Raw genomic sequence first — 23,332 nt, forward strand, 5'->3', positions numbered from 1 at the left:
TGGCTTATGATTGGACGAAGCTCTTTTATAATAGTACAGTAACCTGAAATGTACCTTGCCATTGGTCCAACGCAGACCGTTCTTTGAGTCCTTATTATTTGACCGACTCATCACTATATATAACAGTCCCGCAGAAAATGTTTTAGCAGTGTTACGTGCTATTATAGTGTATGTGTTTGTGTTGACTTTACTTCCTAAAATTGGATCTTCTAAAATTTGCTTTCTACATAGGTTTCTTCGTGCATATAAGTTTACGTATATTTTATTGACAATAGTGCTTGTTTATATGAAGTATGTAATGGAACTTTTGCGTAGTACAATCTCCTAGAACAAGTGTGCACTATCATCTGTAACTGAGATTGTGTAATTTTCGTTAAAATTTTAGTGTAATCATTTCGTAGTTAATTCATCTGAAGAAATATGAGTGTTGACGCTTATGCTCCTACTGCAGAAACATTGACTTTTTTGGACCCTGAAGAGGGTAATGATTTATTAGGCGCAGACACACAGGGGTCTGATTTTGAATTTACAGATTTTTCGTTGGCTTCCCAAACCCAGGCTTCTCAACTAGATCAGAGTCAGTCTACAAGAAGTCAGGTAACTCATTTTATTTGATATTTTTTGAAGTACAATTTCTAGTTAGGCTTAGATATGTGTTTATTTGACCCATCAAACATATTCGTTCAAATCGTAGATATTCATAACTACTTTAATTTGTATTCCCTCGTATTAAGAGTAATCTTGCTTCTTAAGTAACACGTGTTTGACAAGTAGATTTTTAGGGTTTGCACCCTGAGATTTGTAAAATTTGAGTGTATTTTTCTGAATGTGTGCAGAAATCATGCTTTCCAGAATAAAGCAAAATTGTAGAGATTTTATTTTTTCATATCGATCATAAATTTTATTAATTTACACTGAATTTATTTCAAATTCTAACCTGATACATTGTTTAATTACTCGTATAGGTATCTCAGTAAAGATAGGTCAGAATTTTATATCTGCTAATCATATAATATTGATTTTATTTTTCACTTTATTTTAGCCTTTTTTAAAAATGCTAAGTTAATTAGTATTAAATGCCTTTTTTTAAAAAAAACAACAACTTATGAAATAATATTGCAGTTGCATTATTTTGTTTTCTGTACCATCATAAGTTTTCTTCTAATTTGTTAACATGAACTGTTTATGTAAAATTTTAATGCTTACAGTGTGTAATTACTTATTGTACTAAATAATTTCTTTGGCACATGGCATTATATTTAAAGCAAGAAAGTGATGAATTTTTCTTTTGCATGGAGGGAAAAATGAATTTCAACTTTACATGAAAACTAAATCTAAATAAATGCATAGCTAAATAATAGAGTGTAAAAAAAAAAAAAAAAAAAAATCGCCATTTATATTTTACTTATGTTACATTACTTCTTATTGATAAGAATAAAATAAATATTTTGATGCATTTTAGGATTTTCTTGAACCAATTTGAATTAAAGAAATAATGTAAAATGTTTAGTAAAGAGAATAATAAAAGCATATTATATGATGCTACTTGTGTATTAATCACTTGCCATTGATGAACTTTTAGCCTAACCACATGTAATTGGTGAATATAGTTAAATAACTTAACATGACATTATTAGTGATTAATTGCTGGCATGTGATAAACACACAAGTACTTGTATCAACCAATATTTATGATTGAATGTAGGAAAATCATTTAAAATGTAAAATAAATACAGAAAATTTAATCCATGGAAAATTGCATGGAAAATTTTTTCCATGCAATTTTATCAATTCACTCTTTATTCATATGATGAATTAATATGAGAAAAAAGGCATAATCTTGGACATTTAGCTCAATTTGAATTCTAAAAGTTTAATAAACTGGTGGTATTGCCATTTTGTTTAACACATTACTGTGCAGGAGAGGATTAGTTTTATACAATGCTAAGATATATAAAAAAATGGCATAACGTAAGCTTTATTATTATTTTATAGGTTAATTTTTAGCTGAATTGCTTTAAATATCTTGAATTTTAGAGCAATTTGGATATTGAAGTTTTAACATACTGGAACTACATTGTCATTCATTTTAAAGCACAGTAATGAAAAATGATTAGTTTGACGTGATACTGTGGATTAATTTTATTCAATAATGTTATAGTTACATGAAGCAATTATTGGCTGATCTGTTTCTATTTGTATTGATCACATTGGAACTTCTGCTCCTTATTTTCATGAAATATTATTTCTTCATGTACACATTTTAGTAGTTAATTATAATTCTAGCCATCAATTAATTGAAGGAATTAAAGGTATTGTTAATATGAATTAGAATAGAATTATTTGCATAGAACATTTGGAAGTCATACTTTTTAAAGTGTAAATATGAAAAAGGTGAATGATTTTGATTTGAATTCATAAGAATAATACAATATCTTCTTTTTTTTTTTTTAAATCTAAGAATGTCTTTTTTTTATTTCTTAATAAATCCAAAAAGTTAAAAAGGGTTGTGTTGAACAATTTAATGGTAGGTATTGGGTTAAGGGATTTTTTTTCCTTAACTGAATACATTTAAAAAAGTAGTCAAATAATTCATTTAAATGTTATAATTTTTTTTTTTTTTTCAAATTCTTTAGGTCAAAATTTACATAAACAAAAAGGGATTCATTGAAAATCTAATTTCACCTACATCATTTTTTTGCATTTAAGCTTATTCTTCTAGAAGTATTTTGTTTTTTTCATTAAAAGAAACTCTTCCAAATTTAATATATTTTATATCAATAGAGGATGTATAAAATTTCAGACAGGGTGAAAGTTATGAAGAAGTAGCAGATGGAAGAGGTTCTTTTTTGATTTTTCATTGAATAGCTGTACAATGCTAATTAATTGCTAATTTTAACAATGAATTGTATATGTAATGTTTTATATGTAAATGTGATAAATCATAAGTGATCATTCATAATCAAACTTATTGGTAATTATGAATAAAAACTGATAATACATAATCACCAGTTTATTACATTTACTTTAAAATATACATCTCTAATTCATCACTTAACTGTATATTGCCAACCATGTATAATATTTCATGATATCCTTTTAGAATCAAACTTTGTATTTATTTCTAATTATTTGTATTTGAAAGTAACATTTAAATGGTCCTTAAATTTTGATTGAATTTTGCTATATTTACACAAAAAGTAAAGGAGAATAAAAATAACAAGTTGGAAGATGGAAAGAAATATTGTCAAAAAATATTGTATATTTTATGAAAAGGAAATCACCCCGAAAAAAGTATTACGAAAGCAAGATGAATAAAATTTTATTCAACCAAATAAAAAAATATTAAAATTATAAAATGAATCTTGTCTTTAAATCCTACACGTTGAAAATACATATGTTACTGAAATAGTTAAACTTAAAAATTAAAATATAATTATATTTTTTCCACAAATTTTCAAAAAGTATTTGGATTTTTTTTGTTAATAAATATTTACTGCTTGAAAACATTATTTTGTTAGCCTATCATTGTTTTTTTTAATTAGATTTAATAAACTTTGCATTGAATTGACTAATACTTCAATTAGTTTCTTTTCCAGATAATTTTGTGTATTATATTACTTTTAAGTAAACATTGTATCATATTATGTTATAAATATTCTATAAGATTAAGATAAGGACTTAGGGTTAGTACTTTAATAACTATTGGACAATGACAGAGAGACTATAGCTGATAAGTATTATATGTGTGTTTTGGATTTTTGTCTTGATATAATTTAAAATTGGTTGAAATTTTCATTTTTTGGGCACTTTGCTTTATATTTCTTTTAAGAATGTTTAACTAACCATATATTATGACTTTGCTACCAATAAACTCTAGATTTTGTTTTGTTTTAAAGTGATTTCTATAACCCCAGACAAGTTGGTCATGTTCACTGTAGCAAGATGTTAAGCTCAGTATTATATTTCCTCCATCCATTTTTTTTTCCCATTTGAACCAAACACTTTTATTTTTTATCAAAGGGGAATTGGCGGGGGATATTTTTTTTTCTTTCTTCAAAACTTGTATTTTTAAAAAATAGCATCTCGAGAATTTCAATTTTTCCCTCTGCTTCATTTTACTAACTTCCTTCTAGAAACTTAAGAATACCTCCATTATCTTACTTAAGGTTTAGAGATAAAATATTTTGTTGGAATATTTTCTAGCATCCAGCATTAATTGAACTATAGTTATCTTCAGATTGAAAGTGATTTTTTTTTTCTTTTAACAAACCACTTCTGCTCATGAGATATGAAAAATAAAGACCGTTGTGTATGTTTCATTTTCTACAGAATCAGTTTTCCTGTATTTAGAAAATGTACTAAATACTGTTGATATATTTATAAATTATAATTTTTTGAATAGTTTTTTCTCCCCTTTTTTCTGGTGATCTATAATGAATTTTTAATTTCAATTCTAATTTTGAGTTTTTATTTTACCCATGTTTGCATTACGAAATACTTACCGATTTTTGTTATTGTGAAAGTCAAATCAAAGGGTTAACATACCCTAAAACAAGTGAGCATTTAATTTCTTTTGATTTATCACCAAAAGACTTTGGTTTCTCTCACTATCTGAATACTTTTTTTTTTTTTACATTTATTATTTTTTTTTACATCTTTTATTACTTTATTGGTAGTGAAAGATGTAACAGCTGAATAATTATTTCATTCAGCTCCTTCTCTCTTTTTTTTTAATTATGTCTAATACTATGTTTTATGAATTATAAAAAATAATTATTTCCAAAAATAACTTACAATTGATTTCATTCCTCCCCACTCCCTGTTAAAGTATCTGAATACTTTTTTACATGACTTTATACAGTATTAGTGTTTTCAGAAATGCTTTTATAGGAACATAAAAATAATAAATTCTCTTATTATAGCCATGAACATATCATTAATTTTCATAAAATAATAAATTCAGTCATTTGTGTCCATTTACTACTGATTATTATATTTTGTAGTTGAATGGTCCCGATTTATCCTTGCCAAATGGATTAGACAGAGATGTATGCACTGCAAGCCAAGGTCTTGGAGAGTTAACCTTCCAAGAAGAAGAGGAAGATCAGTACTATACCAAAGACTTACCTGAACATGCTTGCAAGTAAGTTGATAATATTTTCTATTAGCTTTAAATTCACTTACTAAAAGATATAAATTATTGAGAAAGTAATTATTGTGATGTTTATATTCTATTACAGTACTTTTGATATCTTTTTCGAAATTGAATTCATTTTGAACATTGCTTTAATCTGATCAGCATGATAAGTTGCAGATTTTTTTCATGAATTTATAATTTTGTTTAGATACTGCGGTATACATGATCCTAGTTGTGTTGTTCAGTGCAATGTTTGCAAACGATGGTTTTGTAATGGCAGAGGAAATACATCCGGAAGGTTGGTATTTTTTTTTTATTATTATTATTTTTTTTTAATAATTGTTTTTTGTTTTTCTAATTTTTGATTTCTTTTAGCCATATCATAAATCATCTTGTACGAGCTAAGCATAAGGAAGTAACTCTTCACAAAGATGGGCCTTTAGGAGAAACAGTATTGGAATGTTATAGCTGTGGCTGTAGAAATGTTTTTGTTCTTGGATTTATTCCTGCCAAAGCCGACTCGGTTGTTGTTTTATTGTGTCGCCAGCCATGTGCAGCTCAGAGCAGCTTGAAAGATATGAATTGGTTTGTATTGTTTTAATTTACATCTATTATTTACTTTAAATATTTTGGGATTTATTTAGCATGATTTTGATCCTACATAAATCTTGTTTATGATGCAGCAATGTTAATTGCTTACATTTTTAATGAGTTTTGAAGAAAATTTTAGTTCAGTGATAGGCAAATTGCAATCTAGGATTGACAGAATGTGTTTAGAGATTTTGTCTAGTCTGTTGCATATTTTTAAATCTTGTAGCTATTAAAAATATTTTAATTATAGGAAAATGTACTGATTTAGAAATACAATCAGTTTCATTTATTATATTAGTATTAAAGGATTTTTTAAAATTATTTTTAGTTCATTTAAATGAATTTTATCATTATCTTATCATGAAGGTTTTATTTTTATTTTTTTAACACACTCCTCAAAAAACATTTGCCTATTCTGTATTAATCCACTGATATCTCTTTCAGTTTTGTTTCAACTTCTTTGAATTGTCAGTAGACTTTTTAAAAGTCTCCATCCATTTGAAAATTGTTTGTTGAGTGAATCTCGTCAAACTTTAGTTCTTATAAAAAAAATTTCAACTAAACTATCAAAAGAAAATTTAAAGTTTTAAAAACTTATTCTTAAGTGGTCAGATTCTACCTTTTTTTTTTTTCCAATGAGTTTTGCTTTTATTTTTGTTACTTTTATTTTTTTTCCTAATGAAATCTCTACATATTTTCCCTAATTGACAAAGCAATAAATAACAAACCATTGAAGTTAAGAACATTAAATTTGATAGGAGATTGTTTCTTAGGTATTAGGGAAAAGAATGGATTAAAAAATTTTTTTAACCAGAAATTTAATTAAAATATTTTTACATATTTCTATTGTAACAACAAAGCATATTATTGTGAAAAAAAATATTTTAAAATATCGTAATTATTCTCATTTGTATTTGTTTAAGAATTTTTTTTTTTTTTTGATTTGTCTATTTAACCCAGTTGTTATAGATTTCACATGTTATTTGCTAGTTTTTATCTATATAAACTTTTTTTAATTGCTGAAAAGTTGTTAAAAAGATGAGTACAAATCTTTCCCTGAGATTTTAACAATCTTTAATTTTTAATAGGGATCCTGACCAATGGAAACCTCTTATTAGTGATCGAAGTTTCTTGGCATGGTTAGTTAAAATACCTCAGGAACAAGAACAGTTGCGGGCACGTCAAGTTAGTGCTGCACAGATTAATAAGCTAGAGGAGTTGTGGAAGGTATGAAATAAAATTATTCTGTTTCACTCTATTTTTATATTAGCTTTAAGTCTGCTAATGTATAACCTGTTTTCAAAAAATTTAAATTTTTAATTTTAAAACCAAGTAGGTGAATATTTTTAAGTTGCTGTTATTAAAAATGAAAAATAATTGTATTGAAATACAATAACTATTTATTTAATATTGACTATATTGAATACATTGTTTTGGAAAAAAAAAAAAAGAAAAAAAAATCTTTTAACTATTTGTTATTTGTAATAAAGGGAAAAATATGCTTGTTGAATAATCCTTTTATCTTTATTTTATTGAGTGTTTGTATAAACTGCTTTTAGGAATTTAATTTTTAAGAATTATTAATCGCATTTTGCAGGATAATGTTGATGCATCATTTGAAGACTTGGAAAAACCTGGAGTTGATGAAGAACCACAGCAAGTCCTTTTAAGGTATTATTTTATCAAAATATATTACATAAATGGCTATCTGAAGATATATTTAAAATTTTTTATTTACATATTTCATTTAATTTTTCAATATGAAATAAAAATGTTATTTTTGTAAGTATTATTGTATTTTTAAATTTTGAATTGCTCTTTTGCTCTTATTTTGAATTCTGTTTTGTTATGAAAAACATGGCTTTAATTTTTTTTTTTGTGTGTATCTTAGATTTTAAAAATGTGTAGCAATATTTTTTTATATTTGTTCTTGAAAATAATCTTTAGATATGAGGATGGTTATCAATACCAAAATATTTTTGGGCCCCTTGTGAAGATGGAAGCTGATTATGATAAAAAATTGAAGGAGTCCCAAACTCAAGATAACATTGAAGTCCGTTGGGATATTGGCTTGAACAAAAAGATGATAGCATATTTCACGATTGCTAAGTCTGATACAGGTTAGTTTTATATATATATTATATAATAATATACTTTAATTGATATATATATTATCACACTTATAAATTTTTTATATTGATTTATTTGTGTATTAATATATTTTCAGATATGAGATTAATGCATGGTGATGAGTTAAGACTTCGCTATCTGGGTGAATTGCACAAGCCTTGGTTTGGTGTGGGACATGTTATTAAAATTCCTGACAGTATCCTTTGTTTTTTAAATTTCATTCATTTTTGTTGATTTACATGAAGTTCCTATATTTTTATTATAATTTCACTTTATATGCATCCTATTATATTTAAAAATTTGTATTCTGTTCAAATCTTTTCTTTTAAAATAATTTAATTTTAATTTGAATATTGGTGATTTTATTTCTTAAATTTTTTTAATCTTTAAATTTAAGATTATTTAATCATGAAAAAATGAAGAATTAAAAATATGAACATTAAATTTGCTCTTCACTTTTTTTTAGCTCTTAAAATTGAAAGAAAATTAGGTAACTATGTTAAATTAGAGTTGTGATAGTTTATTTAGAACTAGATGTATATGTGTTAAAAAATGTATTTGGTTTGTTTCTTAACGTGTTGATCAGACTATAGTGAAGAAGTTGGAATAGAAATGAAGTTAAATTCAAATGTACCCTCGGAATGCACTTCCAATTTTGTTGTTGATTTTGTCTGGAAGTCTACATCGTTTGACAGGTAATAATTATTTATTTTATATTCTTAAAAATAAACATTATTTTTGCAAAACTGATAGTTATCTATTTCAGTTGCATTGAAATAAAAACCTTTCTATTTGGAAAAACTATTTTTAAAATCAGCAAATTCAAAGTAGATAAATAAATCTGTCGTATTTCAATTTTCTACTTTTAAAAGAATTATTAATCACTCGAAGTTTGGGGGGGGGGAAGAAATCCCTCATTAATGTGCAAAATGAAAGGGGGAAAAAGTCAAAGTGAATTTTTGAGATTGAATAAAATATAGATTTTATTTTGAACACCTTAAAAGTGCTTAATTTTCTAGAGAAATACTTAAATTTATATTTAATGCATCAGGCATTAAATATGATAAATTGAAAGTATGGTCATAAAGTTTTTTTGATTCCTTTGGTATGGATAACTGTAAAATAAAATGTTCTTGCAGGACAGGACTAATAAATACTGACTGTCTGTTGTATTTCCCCTTACTAATCCTAATGTGCATCATATTTCATAAAAATGTACACAATAAAAAGTATTCTTTGCATAGAAATGAAACAATTTTTAAATATGTGACAATAAATATTAATATTTTCAATCTTGTTTTAAAAAATTAATCAAAAATACTTGTTATTTGTTACTAAAAAAATAAAATATGATCCATTCTATTATATTCGACACCCAGTAACACCAGATTATTGATGTAAAATATAAGACAAGAAAAATAAATATTTGGTTATTTCATTAAATTTATTAGTTAAGGCTTCAAAACTGCTTAGAAAAATCTCAAAAAATGGTGTAGAGACCAACATTGTATAATTTATATTCATAGGCAATATATATTTTTTTTTGCTTCAAGCAAACTATGTAAAAACTAAGTTTTTAATTACCTGTTTTACCTTAAATAATTTAATATATTTTTAAAGTCATCAGAAAAATCCACATATCGATCATAATAAATATACATACTCCCTTATTACAAAACTTTTTTTTAAGTAAAATTTGTGAAGATTGAAGAAATTATGTATTTGAATGTTTTTGGATAGCTTATTTCTGTAATAAATTTTGGTAAGTTAATATTTTTATAATTTATTTTATAGGATGCAGTCTGCATTGCGTAAATTTGCTGTGGATGAAACATCAGTTTCAGCATATATTTATCATAAATTACTGGGGCATGAAGTTGAAGATGTTGTTATGCGAAATCAGTTACCCAAACATTTCTCGGCTCCTAATCTTCCAGAGTTGAATAGATCACAAATATTTGCTGTTAAGCATGCTATGCAAAGACCACTGTCGCTAATTCAAGTAAGTATATTTTATTTCATTTCTGAATTACTGCTCCTCATTGGTTAAAAATTAATAGGGGGTGCAGAGTTTTTCTGTCTTAATTATATAGTAATGGAATCACATGAATACTATAATATTTTATATTTGGATCAATTATGAAAATTGAGAATAATAGTTAAACAATCTGCTTATTTTCTATAAAATGTTTTTTGTTTCGTATGTAATGCCCATTTTATCTTTTTGTGACATGCTATTTTGAGTACTTTCTGTTTATGAATGTTTATTTTTTCATTTGACATTTCATCTCTGTCAGTTAATTCATCTTGCTCTTTTTTATATTTCATTTAGTTGAAATGATAAAATAAGATATTTACTGCATTATTAAACCGTTGTTAATGCAGTTATAATCGAGAAATTTTCTTTGCAGAAATTTCTTTTATTTCCTCTTATGCTGAACTTAATCTTGATAGATACAGGTTTTTTTTGTTTTGTTTTTGTTATGGTTGATACAACTGTTGTGCATAAATATTTTTTCACTTGCTTATAGAATGGTACAGTTGTGTACGAGTAATAAATTGAAATTCACTCTCCCATTTTTCTGTAAATTTTCAGTCTTCTCTAATTGCCCCATAAAATTCCTTATGTGTTATATTGCAATGCATGATATTCAAAGATTGTGGACTAACAGTTATAATCACTACTGAATTTTTGAATCCATAATGCTGTGAATGGTTAAAATTGAAAAGGCTCCTTTTAACATTATTGAAAGAAGGGAAAGCATTTTCAGGTTTTTCTCTTAGAAGACCTGCATTTAGTGAAACTTTTTGAAATTCAATTCTTGAAAGCAAAAGATACTTTTTTTTAGTTAATAGTCTAGAATTCAAGTCACTAAATGTAAAAAAAATAAAAAAAAAAATAAAAAAAAATAATGATCCTAAGTGGTTGTTAGTTTCTTCCAATATGAAACAAAGTTAACAATTAATATTGAATTTATAAATTCATACTTTTATTATTTGGAAATATTTAATTAAATACATAGATTGAGCCTTCACCTGAATGCTGAATATTCAATTGTTGACTTTTAAATAGGGACCACCAGGTACTGGAAAAACTGTTACATCAGCTACAATTGTGTATCATTTAGTTCGCCAGAATAATGGTCCAGTTCTAGTCTGTGCTCCTAGTAATATTGCAGTAGATCAGTTGACTGAGAAAATACATCGAACTGGATTAAAGGTAAACTGTATTTTTATTATTTAATGTAAACTGAAAATACTTGAAACATGCATGCGTGAAATACTTGAAACACGATTAAAAATTGTAGAAATATACTTAACAAATTTTAATCTCTTCCTCTATGAACAGTCTCAGTGTACTTAGAGGGAATATATATTACATAGTGGCTGTCAGTTAAAATTCACTTTATAAAAGATATCCTTCTCCTTCAGGTAATTGGAAACTATGAGTCAACTTTAGAAAGCTTTTTTTTTTTTATTAAGCAATGAAAGTAATTTTATTTAGAAGTATGTCTATATTATAATGGATATATCGTAATAATATATATTTTCTTATATTTCAAGCTCTTTCCAGAAACAAATTTTAAATTATGCATTTAAAATAAGTTCTGATTCAATGATTCTAAGCTGAAAAATAAATGTATTACACAAAATAAACAGGCATTAAGGTTTGAGCCTTGCTATTCCCATTGCCCTATAATATAATATATATTAGAGCATTTTGTGCAAGTGTAAGAAGCTTTGTAATCATAAATAAACTGTATAGAATCATTCTAACATTCACATCAATGCATTAAATAATAATTGTATTTTTCCATCATATTTTTTATAGGTATATACTTATTCTATGTTATTCTTTATATACTTATACTTTTTCTTCTTTTAATGATATATTATTCACATGCATTGTCTTTGTTGTCAAATTATCTGTCTTGTTTCGCATGAATTTTCGGTTAATGCAACTTTTCGTATGATTTTTAAGTCTTATTTTGTATAAAGCAACTTGTAATCTATCCTCTGGTGACATTTTATAGCAGGTTGGTGATAGAACTGGGATATCAGGGAATTTTATCTATGTGGAAAAGTCGGGGAAGTTTGTAAAAATATCTAAGAATTGGAGGACAAACCTTTCGTGTAAGTCATGCGCATGATAGTTGATTTCACACAGTCATTTCTCTACATCTGAAAACTAATATTGACAAAAGGATCATAATAATAATCGGTGACAGTTTTCTTTCAAAGATATAGCAACTTCTTGGAATTTCATTATGATAAGAAGAGTTTTAAGCTGATCAATTTGTCTAATAACTTAGATGAAAATTTCTGAATGAATTATTTTCACTATTCAAAGAACAGAAAAAGTGAATAAATTTTGGTTTGACCTGCTTTCAACTCGTAACATTTTCACGATGCCATATTATTACTAAAAATAGCAATGAGGCTTTCTCATAGTAACAGTAATGCTGAGAGAGGATTTTCAATAAGTTAAGATCAGTCAGTCTTTGGTAGATTATGAAAGAACAAATACTCTTTGCAAAAAGAATTGTTTATGACTGCATTCAAGCAAATTGTGGAATGTGTTGATGTGTTAAAATAGTTGATTTTAAATGCGAGAAATTCATGTACCGAATATGAAGAATATTAAGAAAAGAAACGAAAGGAGAAAAGGAATTAAGTGAAAATTTTGAAAGAAAAAAAAGGGAAAGCTGGATATCAGCTCAAAGCATTAAAAGAAAAATATTTTTAATAATGTATATTGTATGCATAGTGATTATTAATAGTAGAAAGTCAGAAAAATAATATGATTAGCAGCTGTAAGTCAAGGAAATGTTACAAGTTTAATCTGGGAACAATTTCTGTAGCCTACCTGATTTGGCAAGTAAATAAATTTGTAATGGTGGGAAGAGGAGTGCAAGAGGGATAGTTGGAATAGGGAAAAATCAGCAGGATGGAAAACAATATATCATATTTATGTGTTTTTATGTTGTGTTGTATCCCATTTGCAAATATATAAAAATAAAATTATTGGGAAAAAAAAACATAATTCTTTGTCTTTGATCATAGTTAATTGATTTTTAAAAGACGTAAGTAAAAGAATCTTCTCATGTAAATTTTACTAATGTTTGATTCTTCTTAATAGGTTGTACGTTTATGTGCAAAAAGTCGTGAAGCAATTAGTTCTCCAGTATCTTTCTTGGCTTTGCATAACCAAATCCGAAACTTAGAAGGGTATGCTTTTTTTTATATTCATGCTTCTCAAAATTGATTATATTTGCTATATTTATGTTTTTGATGTATTTATGTATTATATTTGTGTAATATTTATCTTGTTTTATTATTAATATATATTTTGAATTGTATAGCCATTCTGAACTCCATAAACTACAGCAACTTAAAGATGAAACTGGTGAATTGTCATCTGCTGATGAAAAACGTTATCGAACTCTTAAAAAGGCTTGTGAAAGGGAGCTCCTGGAGGTTAGTGTGGCTTTTTTTTATATCATTTCCAAGCTGTAATTGGTTTAAAAAATGCTAAGTTTTATTTTATTCAATTTTTGTGTAATAGACTAATGTTTCCTTTCCTTCATTATTAGGCTGCTGATGTTATTTGCTGTACTTGTGTTGGTGCCGGAGATCCTCGTCTCCAGAAATTTAAATTTTATTCCATTCTTATTGATGAAAGCATGCAGGCCACTGAACCTGAGTGTATGGTTCCTGTTGTTCTTGGTGCAAAGCAGGTATAATTTAGATTTTACTATTTGCATATAGAAATTGATAATGTTATTACTGAAATTTTGTTCTAATTTATTTTGTAAAATAATTTGGATTTCAAGAAGAAATGTTTCTAATGGAAATGAATCTCCCTCCCATTTAAGATTTCTTATTTTATAAACGATTGATTTAACAAACTGTCTTAGTTTTACTTGACATAATGATATGTCAAATATTAAAACATTGCTTCCGTAAAGTTTTTAAAAAGCTATTTTTTTATATTGTTTGAAAATATTTTTAAAATAATTTCTGATTTAACATATTGATAGTTAACTAATACAAGAGTAACCTTTCAATTTCTTAAAGATTATCTTACATTTATATCTTCTTCTGTTTAACAGTTGATACTTGTTGGAGATCATTGCCAGCTGGGACCTGTTGTGATGTGCAAGAAAGCAGCTCGAGCTGGACTTTCACAGTCTCTTTTTGAAAGATTGGTCGTCTTGGGAATTAGGCCTCTTAGATTGGAAGTTCAGTATCGGATGCACCCTCAGCTGAGTAAATTTCCCTCTAACTTTTTCTATGAAGGATCGCTTCAGAATGGAGTTTATGCTGGTAAGTATATTTATCTTTGCAAATGTATATAACTGAGCATGAATTGTTTTTAAATTAAGTCTTTTATTGCTTATTACAAAGCTTTTGTTATTATGTGTGTAATAATTATTAAAGCATAGCATATTTCCTAACCACTTAAATGTTTATTTTATTAAATTATGTCACATCTTCTCTTTTGGTAATGTGCTATCATAACTGTTTGTGGAAACTTTAAGATCTTTTTAGATTCCATGATGCATGAACGAATGAGTTATCTTTTTATTATTTTGGATTCATTAACTATATAATGTCTGAAAACGTAATATTTATCTCTTTCAGAGGAGAGAAAAATGAAAGGAGTAGATTTTCCATGGCCCCAGCCTGATAAACCTATGTTTTTTTATGCTTGTCAAGGACAGGAAGAAATAGCAGGATCTGGAACTTCATATTTGAATAGGTAAAATATAGTGTCTAAATCGGGAACAGTTTATAATGTTTGATTTTTATGTTAATGATTTATATTTCTACTTTTGTAAAATCTTTTATACTTGTCTTAATGGTTTACCTATTTTCAGTTATTTAAATTAAAATCACTAAAAAAGGAATTTATTACACACACATATATATAATATATTCTTGTCTTTTACTAGCATAATCTGTTTTAATTTATTAAAAATTAAGTAAAATGCATAATGTTTACATTTCTTTACAGGACAGAAGCATCTCTTGTAGAAAGACTCACTACAAGGTTTTTGAAATGTAGCGTTAAACCTGAGCAGATTGGCATTATTACACCATATGAAGGTCAAAGAGCTTATTTAGTACAGTACATGCAATACAATGGCTCTCTACATGCTAAACTGTATCAAGTGAGTGGAATTATATTATATATCTTTAATTGCTTACCATCTTAATTCCAGAGTAATTGATCCCATTACTTCATATATGTTGTCTTTAAAAATTTTTTAAAAAAATTAGCTCGTAGAAAGAATTATCTATAAAATATTAACGTACGAGGCACAAAAATTGCTCTTATATGCTTGTTGTCTCTTTTGACCAGCTGGTTCATCAGAATATTAATTATGTTTTACTTTAAATAAATTGTTTAGATAGACCTTCATGTCCATGATTTGGTCAGATTGACTAAAATTAAAACTGTGATACTTTAATTGTCTTAAATTCTATTTATTATGCGCATGAACCTTTTTAAATGGATGTTTTTAATATATGATAATAAAGATGTTACTCATTATCTCAATTTATTTATGCATTTTTTTTAATATCATAAAAAGAAATTTAAAGAAAGAAATTTAAGAAAAAGAAAAGAAATGCAATTCAAAGAAAGACATGCAATTCAATGAACAAAATTTAATGAAATATTACCATCTGTTGAAATAGTAAAATATGCAAATGGCTAGAAATTGAAGTAAATGTTTCAACATTACTGATTATATGCACCAACAAATATTTACTCATTTACTGAACACAGAATGAGATATAACTGTTAAAAATATCCTTGTTTAAATTTTCCTTGTAATTTCAGTAGTGCCTAGTATAATCTTAAAACTGACTTTAATCTAACTTAACTAAACTATATTTGTTAATTCAATTTATAGATGTTCCTTTTGAAATAATTATATTATAATTTTAAAAAATTATCAGTCTAAATTATCCTTCTACTAGTTGCCCAAAAGGATTTTAAACATAATTATTAAGGGCAATAGAAGAACAAATCAGAATTTTAGATGCTCTGTAAGCATGTGTTATTTTACAAAATTTACCCTTCATGCCTTCACTTGCATCAACCATTTGATTTAACAACATATTGTTAAGTTACTGCGTTATTCTTCTTTCTCCTCTTTCAAAGTTCTAATTTTCTCCTTTGGATTGGATTGGATCGGAAAGCAACACTTGCGAATGGTAATCAGATTTGTTTCAAAGCTTGTTTATCATTTATGATATATATTTAATATGAAATTAAAACTGAATAATGTGTGTTTTTATTTATTTATTTATTATTAAATTCTTATGTATAAATTTATTTTTTATAGGATATTGAAGTTGCTAGTGTTGATGCATTCCAAGGCCGAGAAAAAGATTTGATTATCATGTCATGTGTTAGATCCAACGAACATCAAGGAATTGGGTTCTTAAATGATCCTCGTCGTTTGAATGTTGCCTTAACAAGAGCCAGGCAAGTTTCATTATATAGATAGTTTTTGCATATAAATTTCTAAAGTTGATTGATTGTAATAGTCATGTAATATGAACTATTAATAAGTGATTTTTTTTACATTTTTCAAAGCTTTTTTATTAATCCTTAACTGGGGACATGCGGTCTGCGAGACCGCTAGCGATGGATTTTTGGTCACCCCTATTCTATTTTTAGCTCAATTGTATGGATTGGCCCTGTAGCTTCCTGTTTTGTGACCTTCAATACATGCACACTTTTTCAACCGATTTCAGTGGAAGCTTTTTAAAATAATTCATTTATATGTTTGAAAGCAGTCTCTAAGACTGCACCTCCCTGTTAGTGTCCCAGTGAAAACAAGGCTTAGCAGATGGCACTAAAACTTGGGCCTTGACATATCATCCAATTTACTGATCATATTATGAAGCAGTGCTCCGGACACTTTTAAATGAAGCAGAAAGGGATTTTAGTGATAAGGATAAATGTACAGAAGAGTTTTTCGATAAAAGTTCGCATTCAACTGATTCTGATATGTATGTTCAAACCTAATTTATTTTTCTAGAGATAATATATTTTGAAAAATTTATAAAATATATTAATATACCAAGAGATATATATGCGGAATTTATAGGTTGATTTGTACACTAGTTCATAACCTGTATGTGTAAAATGCCCTAGAAAGCCGTGCTATGAAAGTCACACAAGCCTACTAAAAAAAAAAAAGAAGAAAAAAAAGAGGCCAATTTTAGCCATTGTAAATTTTTTTTATCTTTCATATAATAGTTGAATTTTACATTAGATTGTCTTCTATATACCTTCATATACTGTAAAAATAAATGATTTAAAAAGTAATATGTCTTTTCAAGGATATTATTTATTATACAATGATAATATATTTTGAAAAATTTCTAAAACATATCTATATATCGAAAAATATCTGCAAAATATATTAGCTGTTTTTCATACTAATACATTCATTAGAAAATTTAATTTGAGTGTAAATTGACATGCGGTCTCGTTAATTGCACCTCCCCAGTTAAAGGTTAACTAAGATAATGGCAAAATTATAAATAAAAGGGAGAAAAACAAGCAATTTAATATATTTCTGTGATAAAAAAAAAGTAAAAATTTATTTTTTGAATATTCAATTGCCTGTTGCCATGTGCAAAAAGTTATTACTAACTACTTCCATTTTTTGTTACTGAATCCATTTACTTTTCCTTTTATTAGTTTGATAACTGTTTATTTAAATGTGAAACTTTTCTATTGCATCTATTCTGGTTTAGGAAATTTCTTATGATATATTTCTTTTCCCCTTTATGATTTGTTTAATTTAATTGCTGTTATTCATTCTGATGAACATTTTTTTTCTGTAAGGAGAGTAAAGAATTTTGCGGCTTAATTTCCATGTATATTTTTCTGTTTTGTGTCATGATCTTGAATTTTTGATATTTTGACTTTTAATATTCGTAGCACATTAAAATATTAAATGAATGAAAATTAAATGAATTGTAGAATAATAATATGTCGGTTTAGTGATGTTTAGTGATGTTGACATAAAATTTGTATTTGCATCTGATGTATATTTTCTTCATATCTGTTTATTTTGGTTTAGTTAAATTTTATAAAAATGTGTAAAAGTCTAATAACTATAATGCTTAACTTTTTTGAAAAAATTTATATGTTTTAAGCTAAGTTAATATGATCTATGATGTTCTTTTAGATTTCATATAAAACAAAATCTGTGTTTATTTTTGCAGATATGGCATAATCATTGTTGGTAATCCTAAAGTTTTGTCAAAAGTAAGTTAAAATTATTCATACTATGTTAACTGCTTCTTTGATATAAAAAATAAGACTGCCATTCAAATTTGTATTTTATGATTTATTCATTGGAATAATTAATACTTTTACTTTAATTAGAATTCATTGTTAGCTATTTTAAAGAATTTATTATTCAAAATCAAAGGTTTTTTTTACATAATTTTAAATCCAAAAAGAATATATATATATATATATATTAAAGTAAATACGTGTTTGTATTTAAGCTAAAAATAGACGAAATAGTATTGAAATAATTCGATATTTTTAAAAATATGTAAATGTATTTATTAAATTTTAATTGATTTTTCAGCAAACATTATGGAATCATCTTCTGACATTTTATAAGGAAAATAAAGTTCTTGTAGAAGGTCCTTTAAACAACTTAAAGGAAAGCATGATTCAGTTTAGTAAACCTAGGAAACTTACCAATTCCATCAATCCTGTGAGTATTCATCATCTTATGTTATCAAATGGTTGATTTACTTTTTTTCTCTTTCTATTATTAACCTTTAAAATTCTTTTTAGGGGTCACACTTCATGAATACTGCAATGTATGATGCCAGGGAAGCTATGATACCAGGCAGTGTATATGATCGTTCATCTCATTTGAATGGAGGTTAGTATTCAAATTTTATTTTATATGCAGCAAATCAATCTCACTATGACTTTTTAATGCAATACATTAAATATAAAAGCTAGCTGATTTAGTGATTTTTTTTTTTTTTTTTTTGCATGTTTTCAAAATCTGATGGTTCATCTTCATTATGATTAAATCAGTTTAATTTTCTTGATGTGTTAGAAAAATTCATAATTTTAAGTTTTTATATTTGGCAAATACATTAATATAATTAGAAAGGAATTTATGTTTAGCTTGATGCAAAATTATTAATTAAACACTTCAAAAATATTTATTCATTTATTGAAGTTCAGAACAAGACCTAAGCAATTAAAGCTATTAAAAAGACATAACAATACTTAATATCGGAAATGTCCAAATGCTCCTTTATGCAAGTTCATTTTTAAAAAAATTTAAACTTATTAATCTAAATAATCCTTCTGGATTATTTAGATTATAAATGGAATAGTTAGATATAAATGGAATAGTAGTAAATATCTGGAAATGGATTTTAAATATTTATCAGGATATCGAAAAGATAATTTAAGATGTGCATGTTTTGTAAGTATGTTACTTTAACTGAATACTCTCGCTTCTACCATTAAAATGAACTGCATTTCATGGAGTAAATAATTGCAGCATGAAGTAAAAAAATATGCAAAACTAAATACTTTTGCATTTTTTTTTCTTAAAAATTTTTTCATGTGGGAAATTTTTAAAAAGTTTCAAATGCATTAAATGTGCTTATGTTGTGTTATGCAATGATATTACCAAATAATAATTAATTATTCCTTCAAAACTTGATTTTATTTAGTTTTAAATAAATGTAATGTAATTGAATTCTTCAATATTGAGCAAATAATAGTAATCAACATTTATACGCAAAATTAGGTTTGAGTATTTTTTAAAAATAACCGGAAATCAAATACATAGTTGTAACTTCATAATTAAAAAAATATTTATTGCTAAAATTAGTAATAAAACTTATTGGCTTTAATCACTAAATTTTAGGTCCTGCATTTTATGGCCGTCCTCATGACCAGATATCTTACATAAGTCCTGAAAGAGCACAGAGTGCTGTCGCTAATCTGCCAGTGCCAGTTGGTATGTTCTTGAATATGGCACATATACCACCCCGTTTCTATAATCAGCATCAGCAAGCTCTGCAAGGTAGGAATTTTCATAAATATTTCATTATGTACTTCTTTTAGAATGCATATTAAATATATTTCTTTTTGTGAGCAAAATGTCTAATATGAAGCAATTTTTTATGGTTTTATAGCTCGGCAGAATCAAAGGAATCGAAATGCCACAAGAAAAGGTGGCGGAAGGCAAACTAATGGGCGTTCAATGACAAATGGAACATCTATGAATTTATCTCAAGGTTTCAACAGTCAAGCAAGCCAGGTAAGCTGTTTCAATTTAGGTTTGAAAAATGAAGTTTACTTTTTTTTAAGGTTTTTCTCTCTTAATCAATCTCTGTATTGTAACATTAAAAGCCATTGAGTTTTTTTTTATTGCTTATCATAAATAATATTTTGAATGTCCATTCCTGTAAAATTTAGATTTTTTTTAATAAAATTTTTTTGACTTGAATTATAGTTAACAAGCAAAATAATTTAATGATATACTTTTAATCATCAAGTCGGTTTGAAATCCTATTTCACTATTTTAGATTCCCCTTTCCATGGAATTCCAGTATGTAACAAATTATATTATGAAAAATACTGAATTTGTTCATCATTATGATTTTTTAATTGGCCATAACAAAGATTCTGATTACATAGAAAATATTAAAAATTGTGACAATAAAATAATTGTGCACCAATTCTTCAACAAATATTAGAGTTTGTGAGGAATACTAGGTTTGTAAATGTGCATTCACATGTAAAGTAATTCATGGTATACAAATGATATTCACTTAATTTCTGATTTCAAAAAGTGTTTATTTGCTATTATTAACTAGGAGCATCACATTTATATTTGCAAAAAATAACTGCTTTAAACTAAGTGTAAAGCAATATTTAGTGTTAAAATGACTGTTTATTTCCAGGACATGATGGGAGGGTTCTCGCAAGGTCCTCTTACACAAGGTCAGCTGAGTATGAGTCAGATGAGTCAACCCAATTATCCAGGTCTTTCTCAACCTGGGCTCTCCCAGCCAGAGTTATCACAAGTAAGTTGATAAGCAAAAAAAAAAAACAAAATTTATTCCCATTAGTTTTTGAGGGAAAAGAGAAATCAGTTTGTGACTTGGTTTTGTTTTAAGTACTCCATTAACAAAAAAGAAAGGGGAGGGAGGGAGAGAGAGAATAGTAGTAATTATTCTATATAGTTTGGAGGTAGGGAGAACAAGTTTTATTACCGCTACATTTACCAGGTCTAGGAGCTGGAGATAATATTATGCCATTCATTCTGTCTTCACAATGCTTATGTGCGAAACTTTGTAGTGCATAAAGAATTATATTCATAGAATTTGCTAGGAAATTTCAAACTTATTTCAAGATATGTTTCCTGACAGCAAGATTGCTGAAAAATTCTGCTGTGGGCCAAAAAACTGTTTTTGTTTGATTTCATTTAGCATTGTTTCATACATTCTGATTGTTTATTTAAATGTTTTATTAATTTTAATGTATGCAGTCTAATATTTGAAGCATTCAACCAGTCTTTGCTAATAGATTTATATACTTGGCTTTCGAATACAGGGTTGGGGGGGGGAGAAACAAGAACAGGGTTCCTATGGTCTTTGAAAACTCCTTATTATTATTTTTTTTTTTTCTGTACTCTGGGTCCTGGAAAAATTCTTTTTTTCCTGAAAAAATAAGCAAAATTTGCAACTAATGTTTTCAACTTGTGGATTGGAAGGGAGAAAAAAAAAATATTCTTATTCTAAAAATATTGTTTTATAGTTTCGGTGGCATTATTTTAGTCAATTTTCTGAAAAAGAGAGGGAAGAGCAAATTTGAAATATTATATATTCTCAATTATGAAATCTTGAGCACATTTTCTGATGACCATTACTCAGAAACACTGTTCAATGTTTTGACCAATTAATTGAAAAAGTTTCTTCAGTAAGAATAGGAATACTGGACAGCTTTGTTACTACCAATAATAATAACAAAATAGTTGCCCATTTAATATAAAGTACATCTATGGCAATACAAAATGTGCATTTCTACGAAATGTTAATTTTAATAAGCGTTGGTTTTGAATCTTTTATAATTATTTATCTTCATTTGTTATTTTACTTTGACATTAGTTATCATAAATCTTCAAAAAATAACGTGGAAGAAATTAAGGAGATATACAAATATTTTTAAAGATTAAGATTTTTATTGTTCTAATCTTGTCTAATTAAAAGTGATAGAATTTAATAAGTTTGCAAACTGTTTCTATATCTCTTGCATATGTTACAAGCATAAATATATATAGATTTGTTGAAATCCAGCTACATTTATTGATATCTCTGATCTTGAATATATAATTACATATGTTTTCTTCCTCACTTCTAGGATACCTATCTTGTGGATGAATTGCGCTCTCAGACTGAAGGAATGCTTTCTCAAGACTCTACTTACCAAGGTGACAGGGCCTACTTTGCAGCATCTCAAGGTGGCCAATTTTCTCAGCCATATTGAAGTCATGGGTGAGTCTTGATCAGTGGACCTGCAACCACTGGTTCCCTAACACGAAGCAGACGAAGTAGCTCCATACCTGCTACAGTTCAAGAGAGAAAATAAAAGCAAGCATCTACTCTACCACAGATACGGAAGGCGTCGATGGTGGCCTCTGATTGACGGTGTTGATGTGTCCAGTTAAGATTCCTGCCGGCTGATTGATGTGTGTGTGCAGAAAAAAGATGAGCACAGAATCAGGCAATTGCAATGTTCGGGTGATTATGCCCCTAAATATTGGTTGCTTTGTACACTGCCCAGGGGTGCTAAGTCCCAAGTGGTGGCAGGAAATATTTCAAACGCTGGCGTTATTCACAGATCTGGACATAATCATACTATTACAGGTGGTCATTGGACCCGACTAATTTTTTTTTGAATGTGTGTGAACATTTTTTTTCATTGTTTAAATTAATCTTTGTGTATGTGATTTGTGATGTTTTTTATCATAGCAGTTATGTGTTATTTTTTTGTTTCGATTTTTCAACCAGTTTATTCATCATTAAATTTTCAATTTTCTTTTGTAACTGTATACATTAAATTCTCACTTTTTGTTATGCTGGGTTTTTGTGTATATCTTGTCTTGAGAATTTCCTGATATTTTTGGTATGTGTAATGTTATGTTCCATATTTTCTGCAAGATGACAGATTTATAAAGGAGTTGGCAGGGACCACTGGGCACTTAACAAATGGACATTGCTCTGTTTCAGCCATTTAATAGTTAATTGGTCGAGCAGAGGAAGTAGCTTTACCATAAGTGCAGGCTTAAAAAAATTGGTCTATCTATTTGTGTATATTTATAAATGTGTCATGATCTGAGGTGGTAGCACTTCTGTTCTTGTTACTTCAGATTCAATGATTAT

The 23,332-nt window shown here is 27.1% G+C and overlaps 1 protein-coding gene across 1 annotated transcript; it reads left to right on the forward strand.

Moving 5' to 3' along the window:
- The first annotated feature begins 110 nt into the window (after window positions 1-110).
- Window positions 111-23,026, forward strand: LOC129991128 (regulator of nonsense transcripts 1-like). Its single transcript, XM_056098206.1, has 25 exons — window positions 111-597; window positions 5,007-5,146; window positions 5,349-5,438; window positions 5,516-5,725; window positions 6,820-6,958; window positions 7,329-7,402; window positions 7,679-7,851; window positions 7,959-8,057; window positions 8,448-8,556; window positions 9,656-9,863; window positions 10,935-11,081; window positions 13,002-13,090; window positions 13,225-13,339; window positions 13,456-13,599; window positions 13,975-14,188; window positions 14,507-14,624; window positions 14,880-15,036; window positions 16,219-16,361; window positions 18,119-18,161; window positions 18,493-18,624; window positions 18,708-18,798; window positions 19,810-19,968; window positions 20,081-20,205; window positions 20,852-20,974; window positions 22,311-23,026. The coding sequence occupies exons 1-25, from the start codon at window positions 421-423 to the stop codon at window positions 22,434-22,436; spliced, it is 3,345 nt and encodes a 1,114-aa protein (XP_055954181.1). The 5' UTR covers window positions 111-420; the 3' UTR covers window positions 22,437-23,026.
- The last annotated feature ends 306 nt before the right edge of the window (window positions 23,027-23,332 follow it).

The sequence above is a fragment of the Argiope bruennichi genome, chromosome 2 (genome assembly GCF_947563725.1).
Source record: "Argiope bruennichi chromosome 2, qqArgBrue1.1, whole genome shotgun sequence".
Lineage (NCBI taxonomy): Eukaryota > Metazoa > Arthropoda > Arachnida > Araneae > Araneidae > Argiope > Argiope bruennichi.

What these genes read in the sequence shown, in the direction of transcription:
- LOC129991128 (XM_056098206.1), top strand. Translation starts at nt 421, where the DNA reads ATGAGTGTTGACGCTTATGCTCCTACTGCAGAAACATTGACTTTTTTG. An exon ending in CCACAGCAAGTCCTTTTAAG is followed by an intron (nt 7,403 to 7,678) that starts GTATTATTTTAT and finishes AATAATCTTTAG; the next exon opens with ATATGAGGATGGTTATCAAT. An exon ending in TTACCAATTCCATCAATCCT is followed by an intron (nt 18,625 to 18,707) that starts GTGAGTATTCAT and finishes AATTCTTTTTAG; the next exon opens with GGGTCACACTTCATGAATAC.